The sequence below is a fragment of the Vipera berus genome (assembly GCF_964194415.1).
Source record: "Vipera berus genome assembly, chromosome: 2".
In the NCBI taxonomy this organism is placed as follows: Eukaryota; Metazoa; Chordata; class Lepidosauria; order Squamata; family Viperidae; genus Vipera; species Vipera berus.
In genome coordinates, this window is record NC_138203.1 from 68,956,938 (window position 1) to 68,977,293 (window position 20,356).

General features: G+C 36.5%; 1 protein-coding gene across 1 annotated transcript in view; it reads left to right on the forward strand.

Moving 5' to 3' along the window:
• Positions 1-20,356, forward strand: part of TRPM6 (transient receptor potential cation channel subfamily M member 6) — a gene marked incomplete at its 5' end in the record, with an annotated part of 76,605 nt that overhangs the window by 25 nt on the left and 56,224 nt on the right. Inside the window, 10 exons of the mRNA XM_081318875.1 lie at positions 6,162-6,241; positions 9,730-9,768; positions 11,576-11,756; positions 13,297-13,510; positions 14,197-14,321; positions 17,369-17,540; positions 17,936-18,110; positions 18,753-18,876; positions 20,029-20,101; positions 20,206-20,306. Of these exons, the coding sequence (XP_081175001.1) occupies positions 6,162-6,241; positions 9,730-9,768; positions 11,576-11,756; positions 13,297-13,510; positions 14,197-14,321; positions 17,369-17,540; positions 17,936-18,110; positions 18,753-18,876; positions 20,029-20,101; positions 20,206-20,306 (1,284 nt within the window). The remainder of the gene's footprint in view (positions 1-6,161; positions 6,242-9,729; positions 9,769-11,575; positions 11,757-13,296; positions 13,511-14,196; positions 14,322-17,368; positions 17,541-17,935; positions 18,111-18,752; positions 18,877-20,028; positions 20,102-20,205; positions 20,307-20,356) is intronic.

Sequence of the window (20,356 nt, forward strand, 5' to 3'; positions counted from 1 at the left end):
ACAACAACAATCTACATAGAATTGGGCAGATGGAGAAGTTTGGACCGAAGTTTTTTGCTAGTCATTTTAATGCAGTACATCTAGGCAGCTGGTAATCTTTCTAACTGAAGGTATGTCTCAAACTTGCTTGTTCCACAGCAGATACTTTTTACACACACTGCTTCAGGCATCCTGCCGATCTTGTTTTCCCAATTCCACCTTGCTGGAAGAAAATACAAAAGCTATGTAGCATATGCTTATGAATATGCTTGGGGTGGATAAATTGTTGTTCATTTGGCTCTTGTTTTCAGAAGTCGTTTTCCTTATTTGTAGCTAGAAGTGAGGAGAAACAATGCAGATCATTACTTAGAAGTATATTTAGGTGTTTTCAGACTTCTGTGAAATGGAGTTGGAAAAATAAGATACAGTCTTGTATGAAATTACAATCCATGGGCCGGGGGGGGGCTCAAAAAATTCAGATTTGTACTCAGGATCTGGTTCTGGGTATGCAGGAGATAAAGTGACAACATTATCAAGCTCATCATGTCCTAAACAAGGAGAAGTTGCCTAACATTCATGTCTATTGACCAATTTTCTTAGAAAGGCTAGGAAATGTTCAGCAATATGATTGCCAGAGGTTGAAGGAACTCTATATGTGTCCCTTTCATGTAGACAAACTAGTAATTTAAGACTGCTAAACACACAAAAAAATTATCACTGCCATAGCTTCAAATGCCAGCTGTATTGATATCAGATGATATTAACTACATTGGTTTGAACATTAGGGACTCATTCATGGTTCCTCAGGTCAAACTTTATATATTTCACTTTCAAAAAGGACTATGTTGTCATCTAGACATTTTACCAGTGACTTGAACTTTTCTATTCTTATAAAAGGGGATTCTACAAAGACACAAATGTGAAATCATTGAATTGTAACTTACCAAACAATGTAATTCTTTTCAGTTTGTTACTGTAGAATTATCCAAATGGTATATGTGTAAATGATCATTTTCTTTATATTAAGCATTATATATACTTTTTACATGTCAAGGCACTCTTCCTATCAATAGTGTGTTTTTATAGTCAAATATGCTTTGGTATTTGTATATATATTTGTATATATGAAAGGACAGACTTCCCAGCCAGGAATAATAGTTTATTTGATGTGGTGAACTTGGTGTATAAAGGTATGTCCCACACTAAATGTTAGTTTCTAAGACACAGTAACATATTTTATTATAGATGGCAAGAGAATATTTAATTTTGTATTATGTATATACTTTTTTATTTTCCTATAGAGAAGAGAACATGTAAAATAAACTCATCTGGAACTAAGAAATCCAGATATGACTGACTTTAAAGTTAGCAATCCTACCTTCTCTCTGTGTGTGCATGCATGTGTATTAATATAAATATTTTGAAACTTAAGTTTTCCCAATTCACCGGTTTCTGAATGCTTATGTCTATATTGGGCAATAACTTGAATTTAGCAGTATTAATTCTAGGGGACCTACAAACTTGCTATCAGCATTTAAGTGTACCTTTCATTAGGAAGTCTCCACCAAGATCAACTTTATTTTTTCTTCTGCCATGGCACCCTTTGGGAAATAAACATTCACATAATCAACAGCTGAGATGATAAGCGTGTAGACTTCTGGTAACTACTGGTTTCCTTTCTCAGCCAAGTCTCCACTGAATGCCCTGAATCTGTCTTTCAGAGTGGGTATGGAAACATAATATCCAGTCAGCCAACTCTAACTGGCTATATAGTAAATCATGAACCAGATCTGAAAATTCTGAAAGATGAATCTTAAAACAAGGAAAAATATTATTCTATGCATTCTTGAGTGTTTAAATGGTAAGAAAGAAATGCAAAGGAAACACAATAGTGAAAGTTGAGTGATGGGTGTAGCAAGTCACATATTTACAAAGCAGTTAGACTTTACTGCCTTCTCAGGAACCAAAAAAGGGATATAAGTATCCTTTAATTGCGAGAATTCATAAACTCCTATCCTGCTAGAAGGAAATAGAATGAGAGACAGTTTTGCCAGGAAAGTGCCATGATGGTGAAAAGAGCAACAAAAGTATCAGGATATAAGAATGGGAAACGGGGAAAATTTTAAAACATGAAAATGGCAATCTTGTGATATCATGGAGGGATACTTTCTTCGTCTTTTAGTTTGTATGATATGAGATACCTTGTGATTGTGGCAGCCTTAGGCCACGGAGACTCAAATCTACAGACAGCTGCAAGTCTCACTGAATGGCATTAAGTTACTTGTCATCTCTTAAACAATCTATCTCACAAAAAGAAAGATAAATAATACAGCAAGTCCTTGAGTTAAGAACACCTTTGTTTAAGGATGACCCATATTGTAGCAAAATTCGACTTAAATACACAAGTTCATTACACAATGCTACTTATACAGTATTACACAATAATACTGTTCTGGCTTACAAAGAGATTTGACTTAAGGACAGAGCTTGGAAACAGAACTTATTTTTAAACTGGAGACTTCTTTAATTCCTTGAGTAAATGTACTACTACAGTCAACAACAAATTGAATAACATTATAAGAACATAGAACAAAAACATAAAAAATCTCCTAGTACAAACAATATAACAATAGCTGTTGATGGCATCCCTTCCTTCAGAAAATCGAAGTTGTATCTGAATTTTTGGAAAATGGAAAGTGACACCAACCTCGTCTCTGGAGGCGAGACTATTCCGTAAAACTGTGGCCATTATGAAAGAAAGTGCAGGTGGTCCTCAACTTACAACCACTGTTGAGACCAGAACTTCCATCACTAGTGAGGCAGTTGTTAAATGTACCATGCTCAATTTTGCGATCCATTTTGCTGCGATCATTAAGTGAATCACATCAGTTATTAAGTAAGGGATGTGATTGTTTAGTGAATCTGATTTCCCCAACTGACCATGCTTATTGGAAGCTAGCTGGGAAGGTTGCAAATGGTACTCATGTGAACCTGGGGCATTGCTAATGTAAGTGAGCCTCAGTTCTACTCTTCTGAAAATTGAGAACTACCATCAACTTTATAAGAAGAACATATCTGATGGATCAATTCCACTTGAAGGCAACAGTCCTTAAGATACCTAGGAACCAGAGGAGTGGACTTTAAAAGTTTCTAACTTGGCGGAAATGGCAAAGATTTCAGCGTATTTGAAAGACCAATCGCAACAGAGATACATTGTGGAATGGAGGAGATGGATTGAATATATTCAGAATAAATATGGGACTAAAAAGTTTCATTTAGCATTTGAATAAGTAGTGGATCTATATGATGTATAACTAGTTAGTAGTTATTTTATCAATATTTTGATGATGGAGAGTTAAAGTGCGACAGAATTTAATGTTTTATTGTTGTTAGCATATTTTAGATTATGCTTGTTTGTATTTTTATACCCTGTATTCAGCTCTGGGAAGTCGGGAAGGGGGGAGGGTAGGGTAGGGGGGGGTTGGGGAGAGGGGAGGGGGAGGAGGAGGGGTTATATTCAAAATGTATTGTAAAACTTTTTAATTAAAAAAAAGATACCTAGGAACCAAGCTTTATAACTAGCAGATTCAGTTGTATTCAAAAACCCAGTGGGAGCAAGAGCAGTATCTTTAACATAGTTTTCAATGGATGTCGCTTGCTAGCTTATGGCTAACTGCATTTTGAACAAGTATAATTTCTTAGTGGTCTTCAAATGAGTTCCATATACAATATATTGCATCAATCTGGTTATGTGGTGATAAGAACACGCGTTACCATCACCATAGCCATGGCTTTCTTGGCTTTATCCCACATACCTCTGAGTTCAGGATAATCCCTAAGTAACAGTACTACTTTGGAGGTGCCACACAAACCATGGTTGGCACAAACTGACGGTCTTTCTGAACAAAGAGTACTTATATCTTCCTGAGGTTCACATTTAGCCTATTGTGCTATTCAAACCCCAATTGTTTTCAAGATGCAAGGTTAAGATTCCAAGTGTCTCCAATGTGGCATGGGGTGAAGATGTAGAATGGATGTATATCATACTGGTATCCAGTGATGGGATTCAAATATGTGAACAACCGGTTCTCTGTGTGGATGCTGCTTCCGGAAGTCCATTCTGGACCTGGGTAACAAAACATTAGGTACAGAATTTGCCAAACTGGTGTGAACTGGCTGAATCCCACTACTGCTGGTATCTTAATAGATGATTTTTCAGCATTTTTACAGAAATAGGTAAAGGTAAAGGATCCCCTGCACATGCGTGCTAGTCGTTTCCAACTCTAGGGGCCGGTGCTCATCTCCGTTCCTGCTTGGCAGCAATAACGTTGGTACATAAGCAACATAGGCTCGCCTCATGCATACTTTGCCACCTCAGCAACAAGCCTCCTAGGTAAAGGTAAAGGTAAAGGTTCCCCCGCACATGCGTGCTAGTCGTTTCTGACTCTAGGGGCCGGTGCTCATCTCCGTTTCAAAGCCAAAGAGCCAGCGCTTGTCCGAGGCCGTCTCCGTGGTCATGTGGCCAGCATGACTAGACGCCAAAGGCGCACAGAATGCTGTTACCTTCCCACCGTAGTGGTCCCTATTTTTCTACTTGCATTTTTACATGCTTTCGAACTGCTAGGTGGGCAGAAGCTGGGACAAGTAACAGGCGCTCACTCTGTTACGCGGCACTCGGGATTCGACCCGCCAAACTGCCGACCATCTGATCGACAAGCTCAGCGTCCTAACCCACTGAGCCACTGCGTCCCTCAACAAGCCTCCTACTCACAGTCAAATTTCTTAGGCTCATTGCCATTATCCTTCTCCAACCATGGAGTTCCAATTGCTGAAGGATCCAAACCTTTGGAATAACAGTATGAGAAGTTGTGATTTTTTTTTAGGTGGTTTTGTACACAGCTCCTGCACTTCCAACAGGGGCTGCATAGCAACATCTACAGAATCACAGGTTCACCAACCATATTCTAGACCAATTTTGGATGGATAAATTCATTGCAAAGAACAAGTCATTGGAATTCTGCTCTTTTCCCTCTTCTAGCTCAGTTCAAAAGCTTGACTGAAAGAATAGTTTCACAGAGGATTCTAGCATAGTACATAATTTCACAATTCACCTATTCTACTAAAAATTTGCAATAGATGATTTGGCCTTCTGGTAAATTGTCAATAGTCATTTATTAAGAATTTCAGGAGATTCACTGAGAGGCCCCTAAGAATTACTTGAGGATTTAAAAAAGCTTTTATTATAGAACACAAATTTTAATTTAAACAAATGTCTACCGGTACATTAAGTGTTTCAAAACTTTTCGAACTAGCAGATACATTTGAAATCTTATCATATGGCACAAATGCTTTCAAAAACTGGCTATTACAGAGATGGGTGGGCCTATATATTCACACACTGATTGCTATCACCTACTGTATTTTACTATTTGCCACCAAATAGCTACTTATGACAAAGCAACCTGGAGAAGCTGTTGCTCACCAAGTCCTAGACTCCTAGATTTTAGGACTCTCCCCATTTTTCCTTTCCCTAATGTTACTATGTTTTTTTTTCCTGAGCAAGTGGAAATATAATACTGCAATGGAGACAAGCACATGTAAAATGTTCAGGACACTAATGCTTTGCAGTGTCCCAATTTTCCATTCAGGTTTTAAAATGTTTAAAATATTAAAATAGGCAATACACTTGTCTAATGGATACAAGGAGATATCCATGCGCATGCTAAAATCTTGATAGACCAGCACTTCTTCTAAACATTTCTTTATATGGTAATCATTTATAAAGCCATACTAGCAGATTGCTACTCATTTAGAGCAGAATATTGACCTCAATAAAGGGTGAGTGGTCCCGTTTTCTCATTGCTGAAATATAAAATAGTTGCTGGATCTTAATGTTTTTTCATCTTGGAGAGGTAAGATTTCTCTATTGTTATTTCTTATTTTATTTAATGATCTGCAAGATTTCTTCTATCTTTAGGCCTGGGTGAGTTAAAAAAAAAGGATTGTAAAGGCAAGAATTATGTAAACTAATGATTTTATGCACAGCTTCTACATTTTTTCCAGTTCTGTGTTAATATTTGCAATATAGCATTAACTTTTTCATGCTTCTATAGAACCGTTGCTTATTTTTGTATATCAAAGGTTTCTAGAAAATCTCTTTGAGATGTCATATTTCTGTTCAGTCCCAGAAATCCTGGATTGAAGGTGCCTTCAGTAAAAGAGAATGTGCAAAAATTGTACCCAGTTCAAAAGATTCTCACAGGTACTTTGCTTCTTCTTGTTTTTTGTTTGAATAGTACAAAGAGTCAGGTGTATTTTGTATAAATGTATATTGAACAGTGTCAGTATTCATTGCATAAAGAGTAAAGTTAGTCAGGTTGACATAAGAAAATCCCAAATCTTATTAGCACTGTTAAGTTAAGGCCAAATAATAAAGCGGTGTATAACCTTTTCAGAGAGAGCTTTTCAATTGGCAAGATTGTAAATGAAATAGTGGACTGTGTCAAGTACCTGATATTTAAACCACAAAATTAAATACTGTCATTTTCATTTCTGTAAATAATTACTTCAAAGGTGCAGCTATATTTTAATTCGTCATTTCCACCTTTTTCTTTTAAATGTGATACTTTTACAAGCTAGGTGGCATTTGAAGATATCTATTTGTCATGGATGAAATGCTATTCACACATTTCTTCACTGTTCTGCACATTTAGATGGGCTTATATTAATGCAAAGGAATCAGTACAAAGGAATAAAAATAAAATGCAGCGTGAGAGATGTTGGACTGATGAACAACAACTATAAACTAGATTTATTTGCCTGAGTTGGCATAGTTACCATATTCAGCATAAAATCATTAGATACAGCTAGTTCTTGTTTAGCAAGAACTGGTGACTTTAATAAGTGAAGTGGTAGCTAAGTGAAAATCAGGCGATCATGACTTTGCTTTTCTGTTAGAATGGGCACCTGGAGAAGCAGCATATAGGAATTTTGGCAGTGGAAAATGAGCCTTCTTGTGTGGGACAACCCTGCAATTTACCTCATTTGCTGGGGTAGATGGCATTCTTGCCACATGTCTATCATTTTGTATGGAAAATAGCTGGATGTGTATAAAGAAGATACTATAGCTGGTGGGGGAGCTTATCTTCAATGGAAAGAAGGAGCTGATTTTGGTTCTGGGTGAGACTAAGGGTAGAGGACAGGAACAGGGAAGAATGTCATATGAAATCATGACAAAAGTTTGGCTGAAATCAAGGGAGATTACATTCAAAACATTGTTCTTGCCTGCTCACATAGCAAATTTGTCAAAAAAGGAAATGAGATTTGTCTCAGTTTACCTGTTTCAACAAACTGAAGCGTTGTCTTCAAGAGGATTATAAAGGGCCTGGTTCATTATATGCTATTTTTAGATGTTGTTAGGGTCCATGGTTAATCATTCCTGGGATATCTTTTTTCCCCTTTCTTGAATAATAGATCACATTTGTTCTTCAGGTAGTTGGCAGAGGTCCCAACCAATCTCTTCAATACTGGAGAGTGTATTTCATTGGGGCATGGGGTTTGAAAATATTCATATTAGCTATGAGATCCTTTACTACATCCTTACTGGCTTGTACTCTCCCCTATTATATTTCCTCCATCTACAGTACTAAAATCACCATGTCCTTTGTAAAGCTAGAGGGAACATTGGCATTTTCTCTGCTTTCTTAAGATTGCCCAGTTTGGAATAAGCACTGAGCACAAGACCTCTGTTTCTCTTACGTATCTGAAAAAAAACCTTTTTATTGGTTAAAATCAGCTAGCAAGAGAGACATATCAATAATATTGACATTGTTTATATCTCTTTCTTGCTAGCCGATTTTCTACCTTTGCCTTCCTGACCCCATTGTTGCATTTTTGAGCTCTGTAAACTTCCTTGGCTGTTAACCCTTCCTTATACTCCTATTACACATCCTTATTTAGAGTCACAATGACTTCATGGCTCTTTTAGGCTTAAGCAAACTACTTTAATAAATCTCCATCTACCCCTTTTGCCTGTCAAGTTAGTTATAGCAGACTTGTAGTAAGATATCTTTCTGTTAACCTGTCCTTTTATTTTAACCCAGATGTTTTCAACATTCAACATTCATTGGGCCACTGCGCAGGTAAGTTTATTCTTGATATAATAATATAATATAAAGTTGGAAGGGACCTTGGAGGTCATCTAGTCCAACCCCCTGCTCAGGCAGGAAAGGTTCCCCCGTACATGCGTGCTAGTCATTTCCAACTCTAGGGGCTGGTGCTCATCTCCGTTTCAAAGCCGAAGAGCCAGCACTTGTCCAAGGACATCTCCGTGGTCATGTGGCCAGCATGACTAGACGCCAAAGGCGCATGGAACGCTGTTACCTTCCCACCTTAGTGGTCCCTATTTTTCTACTTGCATTTTTACATGCTTTCAAACTGCTAGGTTGGCAGAAGCTGGGACAAGTAACAGGGGCTCACTCTGTTACGCGGCACTCGGGATTCCAAACTGCCGACCTTCTGATTGACAAGCTCAGCATCCTAACCCACTGACCCACCGCGTCCCGATTCTTGATGTACAATACTATATATAGTCTTGTATTTTATCCCAACAATATGTACCAATCAAGCCCAACATTTCATTATTGTGGTTCCTTCCACCATGTTTCTAAAATCTTGCAGAGCCAGTTTATTTTAGTGGTTAAGATGCTGACATAGAAAGCAGGAGATTTGAATCTAGGCCTCCTTTAGCCATGAAAATCATGTAGGTGACTTTGGACCAGTCACTGTCTCAGCCCAACCCACCTCAAGGATTGTTGTGGGGAAAATGGAAGGCATAGGTATTAAGTAAGTTCACCTCCCTGAAGTATTTATGTGTGTGTGCGCGAATAAGAGGGCATAAAAATAGAACAATAACAATAGTAATAGGCCCCTTGAATGCAATCTCAAAACATCTGAAGCTTGAATATCATTGGCACTGACAAATTCATTCATCAGTCAGTTGTAAGGGCAGCTTTACGTGAAACACATTACATGTAGCAATGATACCTTTAACACCATCAAACAATTACAAATCCCTGGTCCTTGGGAAGTGACCAGTCAGATATAATAATAATAATAATGCTTCTATCATACCTGACTTTGTGCCCAATAACATATAGTTTATATCGTTTGTCATTCAAGGGTAATATTGGATACAATGGCATTCATAAAGAAATATCATAATGTTAAACTTTTTGTACTCGGTCTTTTTTCCTTTTATGCCTATATTTCATATGGTGGGTTCATATTTTAAAGTCCACCTCACTTTGCTACTATCCTCAGTCTGTTACTTACCAATTTGTTATCAAAGTTTTTATGAAGTCCATCTCTTTATAGTCTACTATTTGCAGAATGGGTTCTAAATCTTAAGGAATGCCACACACAAAAATGTACAGTTTCAGACATATTTATGAAACAGCATGTAATATATTTTATAATTATTACATTGGCAGACTAACATAACCACCATATTGGAATCATGCATAATAATTCCAACAGGGTACTTGTGTTAGTCTCTTGATGCAATAACAGGATTGTTGCTGCAACAACAACAACAACAAAAACTTACGGAATGCAAGTACCTGGAACCCTGGAATTCCAGGTACATATTCAATGTGTTAAGTTTTTAAGTACTACAAAGCCGTTCATTTTAACTGATTAAAATGTTTAATGCATGTACCAGCATTTTTTTTTAATGAAACTGTTTTTCAGAGGTTCTGCAGGATGTCAAGTATGCCAGAATCTAATTCGGTAAGACCATCTAAAATCTCAACATCTGCAAAAATAAAGAATGAAGTATTCTTAACAGATGGTGCAATTACTATTTAAGCATTCTTCCATAACAATAAGAAAGAAAGAAAGAAAGAAAGAAAGAAAGAAAGAAAGAAAGAAAGAAAGAAAGAAAGAAAGAAAGAAAGAAAGAAAGAAAGAAAAAGAAAGAAAGAAAGAGAAAGAAAGGAGGAAGCAAACAAATGATAACTTATTTGCCAGTGATCATGTTATAGTGATGACCTACAAACTGAATTCCGAAGATATTGATAACTTTTGTATTAGAAATGGAACAAAACAAAAATATTTTTCAGAAAATATTTTGTGCTCCCCTCAACTTCTTTGAAAAAGAAAAAAAAATCTTGGAAAAACTAGCTACTGCAAGAAAGAAAAAATAGTTTTTTTAAAAAAGAAAAAAGCCTGCCAAGTTTCCAATGGACAACTTTTTTTTCATGTTAGGCACAGGTCATGACCATTGGGCAAGATTTTAAATGCTATTAAAGGCATCTCTAGAAAATATTAAAGATCAGGGTAACAACTAGCTTATTTGTAAATGCATTCCTTCCTCTGGGAAGTTAGCCTGTAAGGAAGTAAAACATTGCAGTCCAAATGGGCAAGATTGTTTAGATCGACATAACGAGAAATCCCAGGGATTGCTTTAATGGTGAATAAAGACTGAGTAGAGAGTGAAATTATACACCACTTCTCTTAAAAAAAAGTTACCTGCAAATATCAATTTACTAAAATACATGTTGACAGAGGTGAGGATTAATTAAGCACAACACTGGAAAAGAGAGATGTTACTGAAGATATCAGACTGAGAACTTAAATTTGGAAAACTAACAGCATACTACATGCACAACAGAAGTTTAAAAAAAATTCAAGCAAGAATGTCTCCAATGCATATTTTATATTATGCAGCAAGCCAAATATAAATATCTAGACTGGTTTTGATATCCTTATCTTTGATACTCTATCTTTGAAACTTCAGTTTTGAATAAGAACTGATATCAAACACACAGAAAAAGATAAATGTCTATGAATAGTGGACATTAGTTGAGTATAACAAAGGAGAAGTTAGAAACTGATATTTATGTACAATGTTCTTAGTAGTTTTTTTCTTCTTTTCACTCCCTTTTCTTTTGTGTTCTTAACAAATAGAGGAGATTTTGGCTCTTAGTTCAAGGACTGAACTCATATTCTCATTATTAAAATATTATAATGTAACAATAAAAAGTAATTTGATGGTTTTATAGTTAACTTCTAATCAACGATACATTGAACACTAAAAATACAATCTTGGCAGTTCCTTTCACCAATCATGGATCTCATTTTTCTGTACTAGAAATATTTTTTAAAATTTACCTGTTATGACAAAATGGCATGTCATGAATTCTTTTTTTTTAAAACAATCAATAATCAAATTCATCTACACTCAACTTGGATAACTGATGGGGGGGGGAAGAGACTTTTGGTTTACAAAAGAAAGCTTACAAGTAAAAAACCTTTTCATACGCATCTTTTATGATTTTGCCATGTTTTTCATACATAGTTTATAGTTTATAGTTTATTATATTTGTATACCGCCCTTCTCCCGAAGGACTCAGGGCGGTGAGTAGATGTAGTTATGTTTTAAGCTCCACAAAACATGGCAATCATATACAGATTTCTAATATTAAACTTTGAGCTGAAGTAGCTAGTATGGTGATTTAATGTTAAAAATGAGCACCAAAAAAAGAGCAACTTTAATTGAATTAATACTAATGGAAACTCTATCTTTTTGTTTGAGATGTTGTTGTGGTCGGCTAATTGGTGATCACCATGGAATAGATTATGGTTATCCTGTATTTCAATCCGAAAAAGAAAAATATAATGTGGAATGGTCTGTTGAAAAAGATACAAAGATTAGTCCAACTGATGCATTTGGTACAATCAATTTTCAAGACAGTGATCACACGTACCATGCCAAGGTTCGTACCACTTTAAACCTGGATTTGTAACACTATTGACTTTATTACAGAAGTCTGTACAAGTACAGCTGTGAAAATCTAGAAAACAAATATTAGTGCTAAACATAAAATTGCTGTGAGATTGAGTAAGGATAATCTATATAAATGTGCTTTTATTTAAATGTTTTGTCACAACTTGTTGAGCTGAATATCAGGAAAGAATGCATATGAAACACTATGGAAATAGCAGTCTTAACATCTCAATTGAAATAATAGTAGAAAATAAGGAACATGACCTTGATGATGATATTAAGGAGCTATTGCCTGGGGGTACCAAAGCATTTTTTTAAGTTCAGAGCAACCAGATAACATTCAGAAGTAACTCAGACAGACACCTCCCTAATTTACTGAAATATTCGAGGCAGGAGGTACTACACAATCAGACCCAAAGGTGCTTTTTTACAAAGGCAACTGGACCTTCTTGTTTTTTTTTTCCTTTGAAAATGTTTTTCTTCTCATCCAAGAAGCTTTTTGGATGAGAAGCGAAATGTTTTCAAAGGAAAAAAACCAAGAAAGTCTAGTTACTTTTTGGAAAAAGGACTTTTGGGACAACCATGACGTGGATGATTGAGAATCTCCATAGACATTTACACAATCAGACTTGCCAGATTCTGTTATAATAACCAACCTTAATAAAAAGTGGTTTTAGCCTTCTGGTTGAGTTGATCTCCTGGTCTGGTTTATCTACTAGGGTAGAAAATAATTTAATTAAAGCAAGGAAGGCATTCACTCCCTTTGTGATGAATGTACGTACATGGTCTAACCAGGAATTTGGAAAACATTAAAACATTAGTGAAATCTCATTAATCAGTGGATTTCTGTTCCTGTTGATGTTGTGAAACTGGGAAAGGACAAAGAGGTACCTGACATCAAGTAGACATTTAAGGCTGTGAAGCATGATTTGAAGCGTGAAACTAAAAATTGTAGGCAATGTTACAGAGTTGAGAATGCTTGAAGCTTGGAGAGCTACAGAAATGACCTTGGAGTAAATATGCAGAAATTATTATGAAAACAAAAGCTTTGTTAAGCCTGGGAAACAGAGAAAACGGAGATAGACACTAAAACTGGTTCCACTGTAATTCTCTGGGATATTAAAAGAGAGAAGGGAAAATAAAGGCTTTCAAATTTCTGTCAGTATAACATGTATAAATGAAGTATAGTTCCAGTCAAACTTGTAGAGTTTTTTTCCCCTTTGACCTGGCCTACCTCATATGGCTGACAGAAAGCAAGACAATGATTAGAACTCACAGCAGCTTGAGGAAGTTAGAATTAAGATTCTATATCAGGGGGCCTTCAAACTTGGCCCTTTTATGACTTGTGGACTTCAACTCCCAGAATTCCTCAGCCTGCCGCTGGCTGAGGAATTCTGGGAGTTGAAGTCCACAAGTCATAACAGGGCCAAGTTTGAAGGCCCCTGTTCTATATTATTCCTGTAAATGTATAGTTATCCCTGTTATTTTGGGGGTTGGGCAATCACAGCTGGTTTTTTTTTGTCCCCTAGTATATCAGAACTTCTTATGACACAAAGCTAGATCAGCTGTTGCAGCTCATGATTAAAGAATGGCAGATGGAATTTCCCAGACTGGTCATTTCAATTCATGGTGGCATCCAAAACTTCAAACTTCCATCTAAACTGGTGCAGCTTTTCAGCAAAGGATTGGTCAAAGCTGCTGAAACTACAGGAGCTTGGATATTAACAGAAGGCATTAACACTGGTAAACCTATCTCTCTTTAATATTTGGTGGGCAAATATTTCTGAAATCTGTGTACACAAGAATAATCTTGCTATCACCCTGTTTGCTAAGAGTTCCATATTAAGTATATTAAGACTACACCAGGTAGCAGGAGAGCTGCTTGTGTCTGTCGTAAGCACACCAAAGAGCTGTTTTAAAGTGTGGTACTGTCCCCAGATATATTGCTTACCTCCTTGTAGTATCTTCTTCCAAGCACTCTTGGAGGATAATATTAACTTATAGAAACAAAGTTTTGTTAAAGTTTGGTGCAGTAGTTAAAGAGCTGGCCCAGAAACCAGGAGACTGTGAGTTCTAGTCCTGCGTTGGTCTAGTCCAGGAGTAGGCAACCTTGAATCTTTTATGACTCGTGGACTTCAACTCCCAGAATTCCTGAGCCAGCATGCTGAGGGGAAAGAGAGAGCCATGCTGAGCCATATTGTGTCATCTCATTCTTCAAAAAAAATCATGTACCATAAGTGAGGAACCAATGCACATTACTGTGTAGATGCTTTACATAATTAAGCTGTAGTAATTCCATTAGGTTCAACATTGCTCTGATTCTTGTTTACATTTGGAAGGGTTACAAGACATTTCATTTCTGTAATCTGATCATATTGTAAAGTTGTAATGATGATAATATTGTCAACTATTTCAATGTAATTGTCTAGGAATATCTAAGCATGTGGGAAATGCATTGAAATTCCATGCTTCTCAATATTTAAGAAAGATCTGTGCCATTGGAATTTCCCCTTGGGGCATCATTGAAAATCAGAAAGAACTTATTGGCAAAGATGTGAGTTCTCAGATGGTTTTTATTTATTTATTTTTCTTAATGAACTCTTTGCACTGTTCCGTTTTCATATTTTAGTCTCCAGGCCTTGGATCATCTTAGTTGCTCTTCTCTGAACTTTTTCCAAGGTCTCAACATCTTTGTTGTAGTATGGTGACCAAAACTGGTTGCAGTATTCCAGATCTGGTCTTACTAGGATTTTATAAAGTGGTACTAATACTTCATGTGATCTTGATTCTATGCCTCTGTTTACGCAACCCAGGACTGTATTAGCTTTTTTGGCTGCTGGTGGTTCATAGTTAAGTGATCATCCACTAGGACTCCAAGGTCCCTCTCACAGTTACTGTTTTTGAGCTAGGTCTCACCTAATCTGTACTTTTATCTTTGATTTTTCCTGCCTAAATGTAAAACTTTGCTTTTATCCACATTAAAACTCATTTTGTTGGATAGGACCCATTGTTCCAGTTTGTCAAGATGTTTTTGAATCCTGAACTTGTCTTCTGGGATATTGGCTATTCCTGCCAGTTTAGTGTCATTGCAAATTTGATGAGTTCCCCTTCTATTCCCTCATCTAAGTCATTGATAAAGATATTGAACAGTACTGGGCCTAAGACAGAACCTTGTAGTACCCCACTGCTTACTTCTCTCCATGTGGATATAGTAACATTGAGGACTACTCGTTGAGTACGCTTTGTCAGTCAGCTACAAATCAAACTGGTGGTGTCTATTCCACCCTTTTTCTAGCTTACCAAGCAGTAGATTGTGGTCTAGTTTGTCGAATGCCTTACTGAAAACTAAGTATACTATGTCCACAGTGTTTCACTGGTCTACTAATTTGGTCACTTTATCAAAGAATGAAATAAGATTGGTTTGGCATGAACTGTTTTTAACAAACGCGTACTGGCTACCAGTTATAACTTTTTTTGCTTCTAGTTGTTCGCAGATCTGTTTTTTCATTATCTTTTGCAGGATCTTCCCAGGTATTGATGTTAGACTGATTGGTCTGTAGTTTCCTGGGTCTGTTTTTTTTTCTTTTTTGAAGATGGGAACCACATCAGCTCTTTTCCAATCCTCAGGTACTTCCCTGGGGCTCCAGGATTTTTGAAAGATATGGTGCAATGGTTCTGAGATAATATCTGCCAGCTCCTTCAGAACTCTGGAATGTAATCTGTCGGGTCCTGGTGATTTATATTTGTCAAGGTTGGATAGGTGTTCTCTTACCATTTCCTTGCTTATTTTTTGTTTCTAGTTTGTTTTTTGCAGTTTTTTTTGGTATGTTGTGCTATAATTTCTTTTTGTGTGAAGACTGATGCAAAGAATGAGTTAAGCAGCTCTGCTTTCTCTCTGTTGCTTGTTACTTCCTTGCCATCTTATTTCTTTAGTGGATCTACAGTTTCCTTGACTTTTTTCTTGTTATTAATATGTTGGAAAAAACCTTTTTTTTAAAAAAAAATTATCCTTGATTTCTGTTACAAGTCTTTGTTCATTCTGAGCCTTTGATTTCCTGACTTCATCTTTGCATGTTCTGGCTGTCTGCTGATAATCGGCCTTAGTTATGTGATCCTCTTTCCATTTTTTGTCCTTTTTGTCCTTTTTGTCTTTCAGTTTGTCTGAGAGATCTTTGTGCAGCCATGCTGGTTTCTTCTTGACTTTCCTGTTTTTCACTGGTATTGTGCTGAACTGAGCTTTTATGATAGCATTTTTCAGAGTTTCCCATGCTTCTTAATTTTTTTTCCCCTTTAGGATTTTGATCCATGGAATCTTTCATAGGTTCACTCTGAGTTTGTTAAAATCAGCTCTTTTGAAGTTTAAGACATTGGTTGAATTATTTTCTATTGCTTGTGTTTGCATTATATTGAATTCCAGTATGACGTGGTCACTTTTCCCTAAGGTTCTGGCAACTTCAACTCCCTCTAGGTTGGTTAAGAATCTGTTTGCTCTCCTGCTCGCAGCAGAATTTGTCTCCCAGCTGATATCTGGGTAGTTGAAGTCTCCCTTTACTACTTTGGTATGCTTCCTATATACATTTGTTAACTGGCTGGCAAAGAGTCCATCTATGTCTCCTGATTGGTTGGGTGGCCTGTAGTATACTCCTATGGTAATGTCACTTTTTCCCCCTTTTATATTGACCCATATAGATTCTGGAGGGCTTTTATCTTTGATCACGTGCATTTCTGTAGAAATGTAGTATTCTCTTACATATAATACTTTTTTTTTTAAAGCTAGGCAAATATCAGTCGAGATTTGTCTTTTTATTTGTGCTCTCAGCTGAGAGTTTTATCTTTCACATTTGTAGGGAAAATTCATTTGCATACAAAAAACATACTGTGTCTTTTTTGTTTGATTTACTATGAAATTTCTAATTACTAAGATGTTTAGCAAAATCTCAAAGTATAAGAAAAATATTTGGAACTGTTTCTGAAAGATTCATTTCAGGTTTTATGTAAGTAAATCATTAGTTTTCATTACGCAATGCAAGATACCATTTGAATTTTTATATTTATGTACTGAAAATTGAACCACACAAACTAAGTAGCATCTCATGAAGCTAGACTCTTGCCATAGATTATCCTATTAGTAAGTTAATTGTTTTATTTTAAAAAAAGATTTTAATGAGGAATAATGGGAAATAAAATGCTCTTTCTTTTTTCTACCAATCCTGTAAAAAATATTATTCACAACAATTATAAGAGAACAGGATATTGTAGTAGAAGAGGAAACAATCTTTCCATATTTGATCTGCAAAATCTCTCTTTCTATCCTTCCTTCCCTCTCTCCCTGTCTTCTTCCTATATGGAATTTCTCATTACCTAAGGCTGTGAGCTTGCCAGGTGTAACATACAAAGAATTGTATCAAGGATCATAATTCAAGGATGATAACTTTTGTTCCTCTGCTAGGTATACTGGGGTGGGGGGGAGAGAGAGAGCTGATATTAAGCACGGTCAATATTCCACAGTCTTCCTGAGCTACAAATGTTTGTAATCCACCTTAATGACAGTGAAATGGTGCTTTGGAAGGGCTGTTTTTTCTGATCTTGGTTTCTCTTTAGGTAGTCTGCCTGTATCAGACACTTGGCAATCCTCTTAGCAAGCTGAGCACCCTCAATGGCATGCATTCACATTTCATACTGGTTGATGACGGCACAGTGGGAAAGTACGGCAGTCAGATAAAACTCCGGAGAAATCTGGAAAAGTATCTATCACTTCAAAAAATACATACCAGTAAGAAATCCTTATTCTGTATTACTTCTTATACTTCTTTTTCAGTGGTTCAGCACTTTTCTAATTGATCATGCAGGGTTAGAGGGATTATGACTTTTAGCAATCCTGACCCTGACCCTGACCCTGACCCTACCCCCAATCCCAAAACCAAACCTGAACCTGAACCCAAACCCGAACTCGAACCCGAACCCTGCTGTGTTTCATACCCACATTTATGCCACTGAACAAATGAAAAGGTGCCACTTTAATCAAGGGAGAAGTCTTCAGTTTATAGCTCTTCCAACATTTTGTAACATGAGAAACGTTATGATTTTAATCCCGTCATAGCAGCAGATTTAAATAAGTACTGAATGTCCTAAATTAATGGTTGCAATTTCTTGTGTGATTTGAAATAGGAATGGGTCAAGGAGTGCCCTTAGTTGGGCTACTGGTAGAAGGTGGTCCGAATGAAATCCTGACAGTCTGGGAATATGTCAGGGACACCCCCGCTGTTCCCGTAGTAGTATGTGAAGGCACCGGAAGAGCTGCGGACCTGCTTGCCTTTACGTATAAACACACCGCAGATGACACGTGAGTCCCTGTGCAACAGACCTTCAAGTACTGAATGAAAAAATAGTGCACCAAAATGAAAAGTTCAAATCTTTAATTTTTTCTTTAGTCATAAGATAACTCTGACTAAAATGTATTTGGTTACAGGTGGTCCTCGACTTGCAACCATAATTTTAAATCCAAGCCCCAAATTTCTGTTGCTAAGTGAGGCAATGGTTAAGCGGGTTTTGCCCCATTTTTAGACTTTTTTTGCCACGGTTGTTAAGCGAATTACTGCAGTTGTTAACTGAATCACACTGTCGTTAAGCAAATCCAACTCCTCCCCCCCCTTGAATGTGCTTGCTGGAAGCCAGCTGGGAAGGTACAAATCACGTGAGTCCACGACAGTGCAACTGTCGTAAGTACATGCCAGTCGCCAAACGTCTGAATTTTGATCGCACGGCCATGGGGACTCTGTGACCATCATTTATGTGAAAAGCAGTCACGTGTCACTTTTTTCAGTGCCACTGTAACTTAGAATGGTCACTAAATAAATGGTTGTTAGTCAAAGTGGTATTTAGGTGAGAAACAGTATAACAGTATAACATCGCTGGGGCTATTTGGAAAATGTTTACGCTGGTAGGGAACATTCATGTAATGAACTTATATACCTTTCCCTCTCAGAAACTGGAACTCTCAGCTTAAGGAAAAGATATTATTAATGATTCAGAACAGCTTCAGTTTTGGGCAAAAGCAGTCCCATCATTTGTTGAAAATTTTAATGGAATGTATGGAACATAGGGATTCTGTAAGTATCCTGATTTCATGGTATCTTTTTATTAATCCCATCCTCTTCTCTGTCACTGAATTGTTACTCATACAAAGATACTGTTTCACTAATATTATCAATGGAAAATAATAACTAACAATGATTAATATTCGATAATATAATATTAGTAATTAATGACAAAGAATTTGTGCAGTTTTTTCTAATAAGGTGAGAATTGCATACTTCAAGATAAGCTTGGACATATTTGCACCAATGATGTAAATCAGTATCATCTTTCACAAAAATAAAAAAATTAAAAAAAGGTTCATAATACAATTTGGTTAATTGCAGTAAGTTATTTATCTGGAACACATATGAAGAAATTTTTTGAATTCAATTTGTTTTTATTTATCATTTAGTCAATCATAGCTCCTATCCCATTTTGTCTGAGTTTGCATGTTTGTGCCCATATTTTACAGAAATTGTCAATACAGTTTTCATAATAAGTTCATTCTGCAAATTATTCTTCCCATGAAGTGCATTTTAATGCAATTCTAATATGCACAATTTTATGCACAGTGTCTCCCTAATGTTATGCATTTTTGTAGAAATACCTCTTCTTATACTCTTTCCTTGGTTGGGATACTTTGGGAAAATCCTTTGATTGCTACAATTTGTATAACACTTTACGTATTGAAATTGGAATCACAAATTATGACAATGTGACTTAAAATATAGAATAACTAAGTGTCCATTATTCTTTCCTTGAAAGCATAATAAAATAATTTGAATTCTTCTCTTATATATGCAGACTCCATCTGTCTTCAGCAGGGGTCTTCAAACTTGGCAACTTTAAGACTTGTGGACTTCAACTCCCAGAATTCCTCAGCCAGGCATGCTGGCTGAGGAATTCTGGTAGTTGAAGTCCACAAGTCATAAAAGGGCCAAGTTTGAAGACCCTTGGACTTCAGCATTCACTTCCTGTTCTTCATATTTACAGAAGTAGCTTAACACCCCTCTGCCGCTCCAGCTTCAGCTTATTCCTTCTGATCTTATTTTAATATTTTTTCAGGGCATTTGATTCTCTTCCTTCCTGTCAATCTTTTTCTCTATAACTTAGGAGACCTTTGAAATCATTCAATGGTGTTCACTTTTCTTTCCTCTAGTAACTTATGTTGTTTTTTTTGACAGATAACAATATTTGATGCTGAGTCAGAGGAACATCAGGACATGGATCTGGCAATCCTGACTGCGCTCCTGAAAGGTGCTTTGTATCTTCTTTTCTCATGGACTTCTAAAATCAAATCAAGAAATAGAAGTTAAATTATTGTGAGTATAAAATCTAACCCAGAATGTGTTTATTCGTAGGTACACATATGTCTGCTCCAGATCAGCTCAATCTGGCTCTGGCTTGGAACAGATTGGACATTGCTAAGAAACATATATTGGTTTATGGACAACACTGGAAGGTAAATTTAACATTTAATTTGTTTCTGCTGCACATGACTATCAGAAGTCC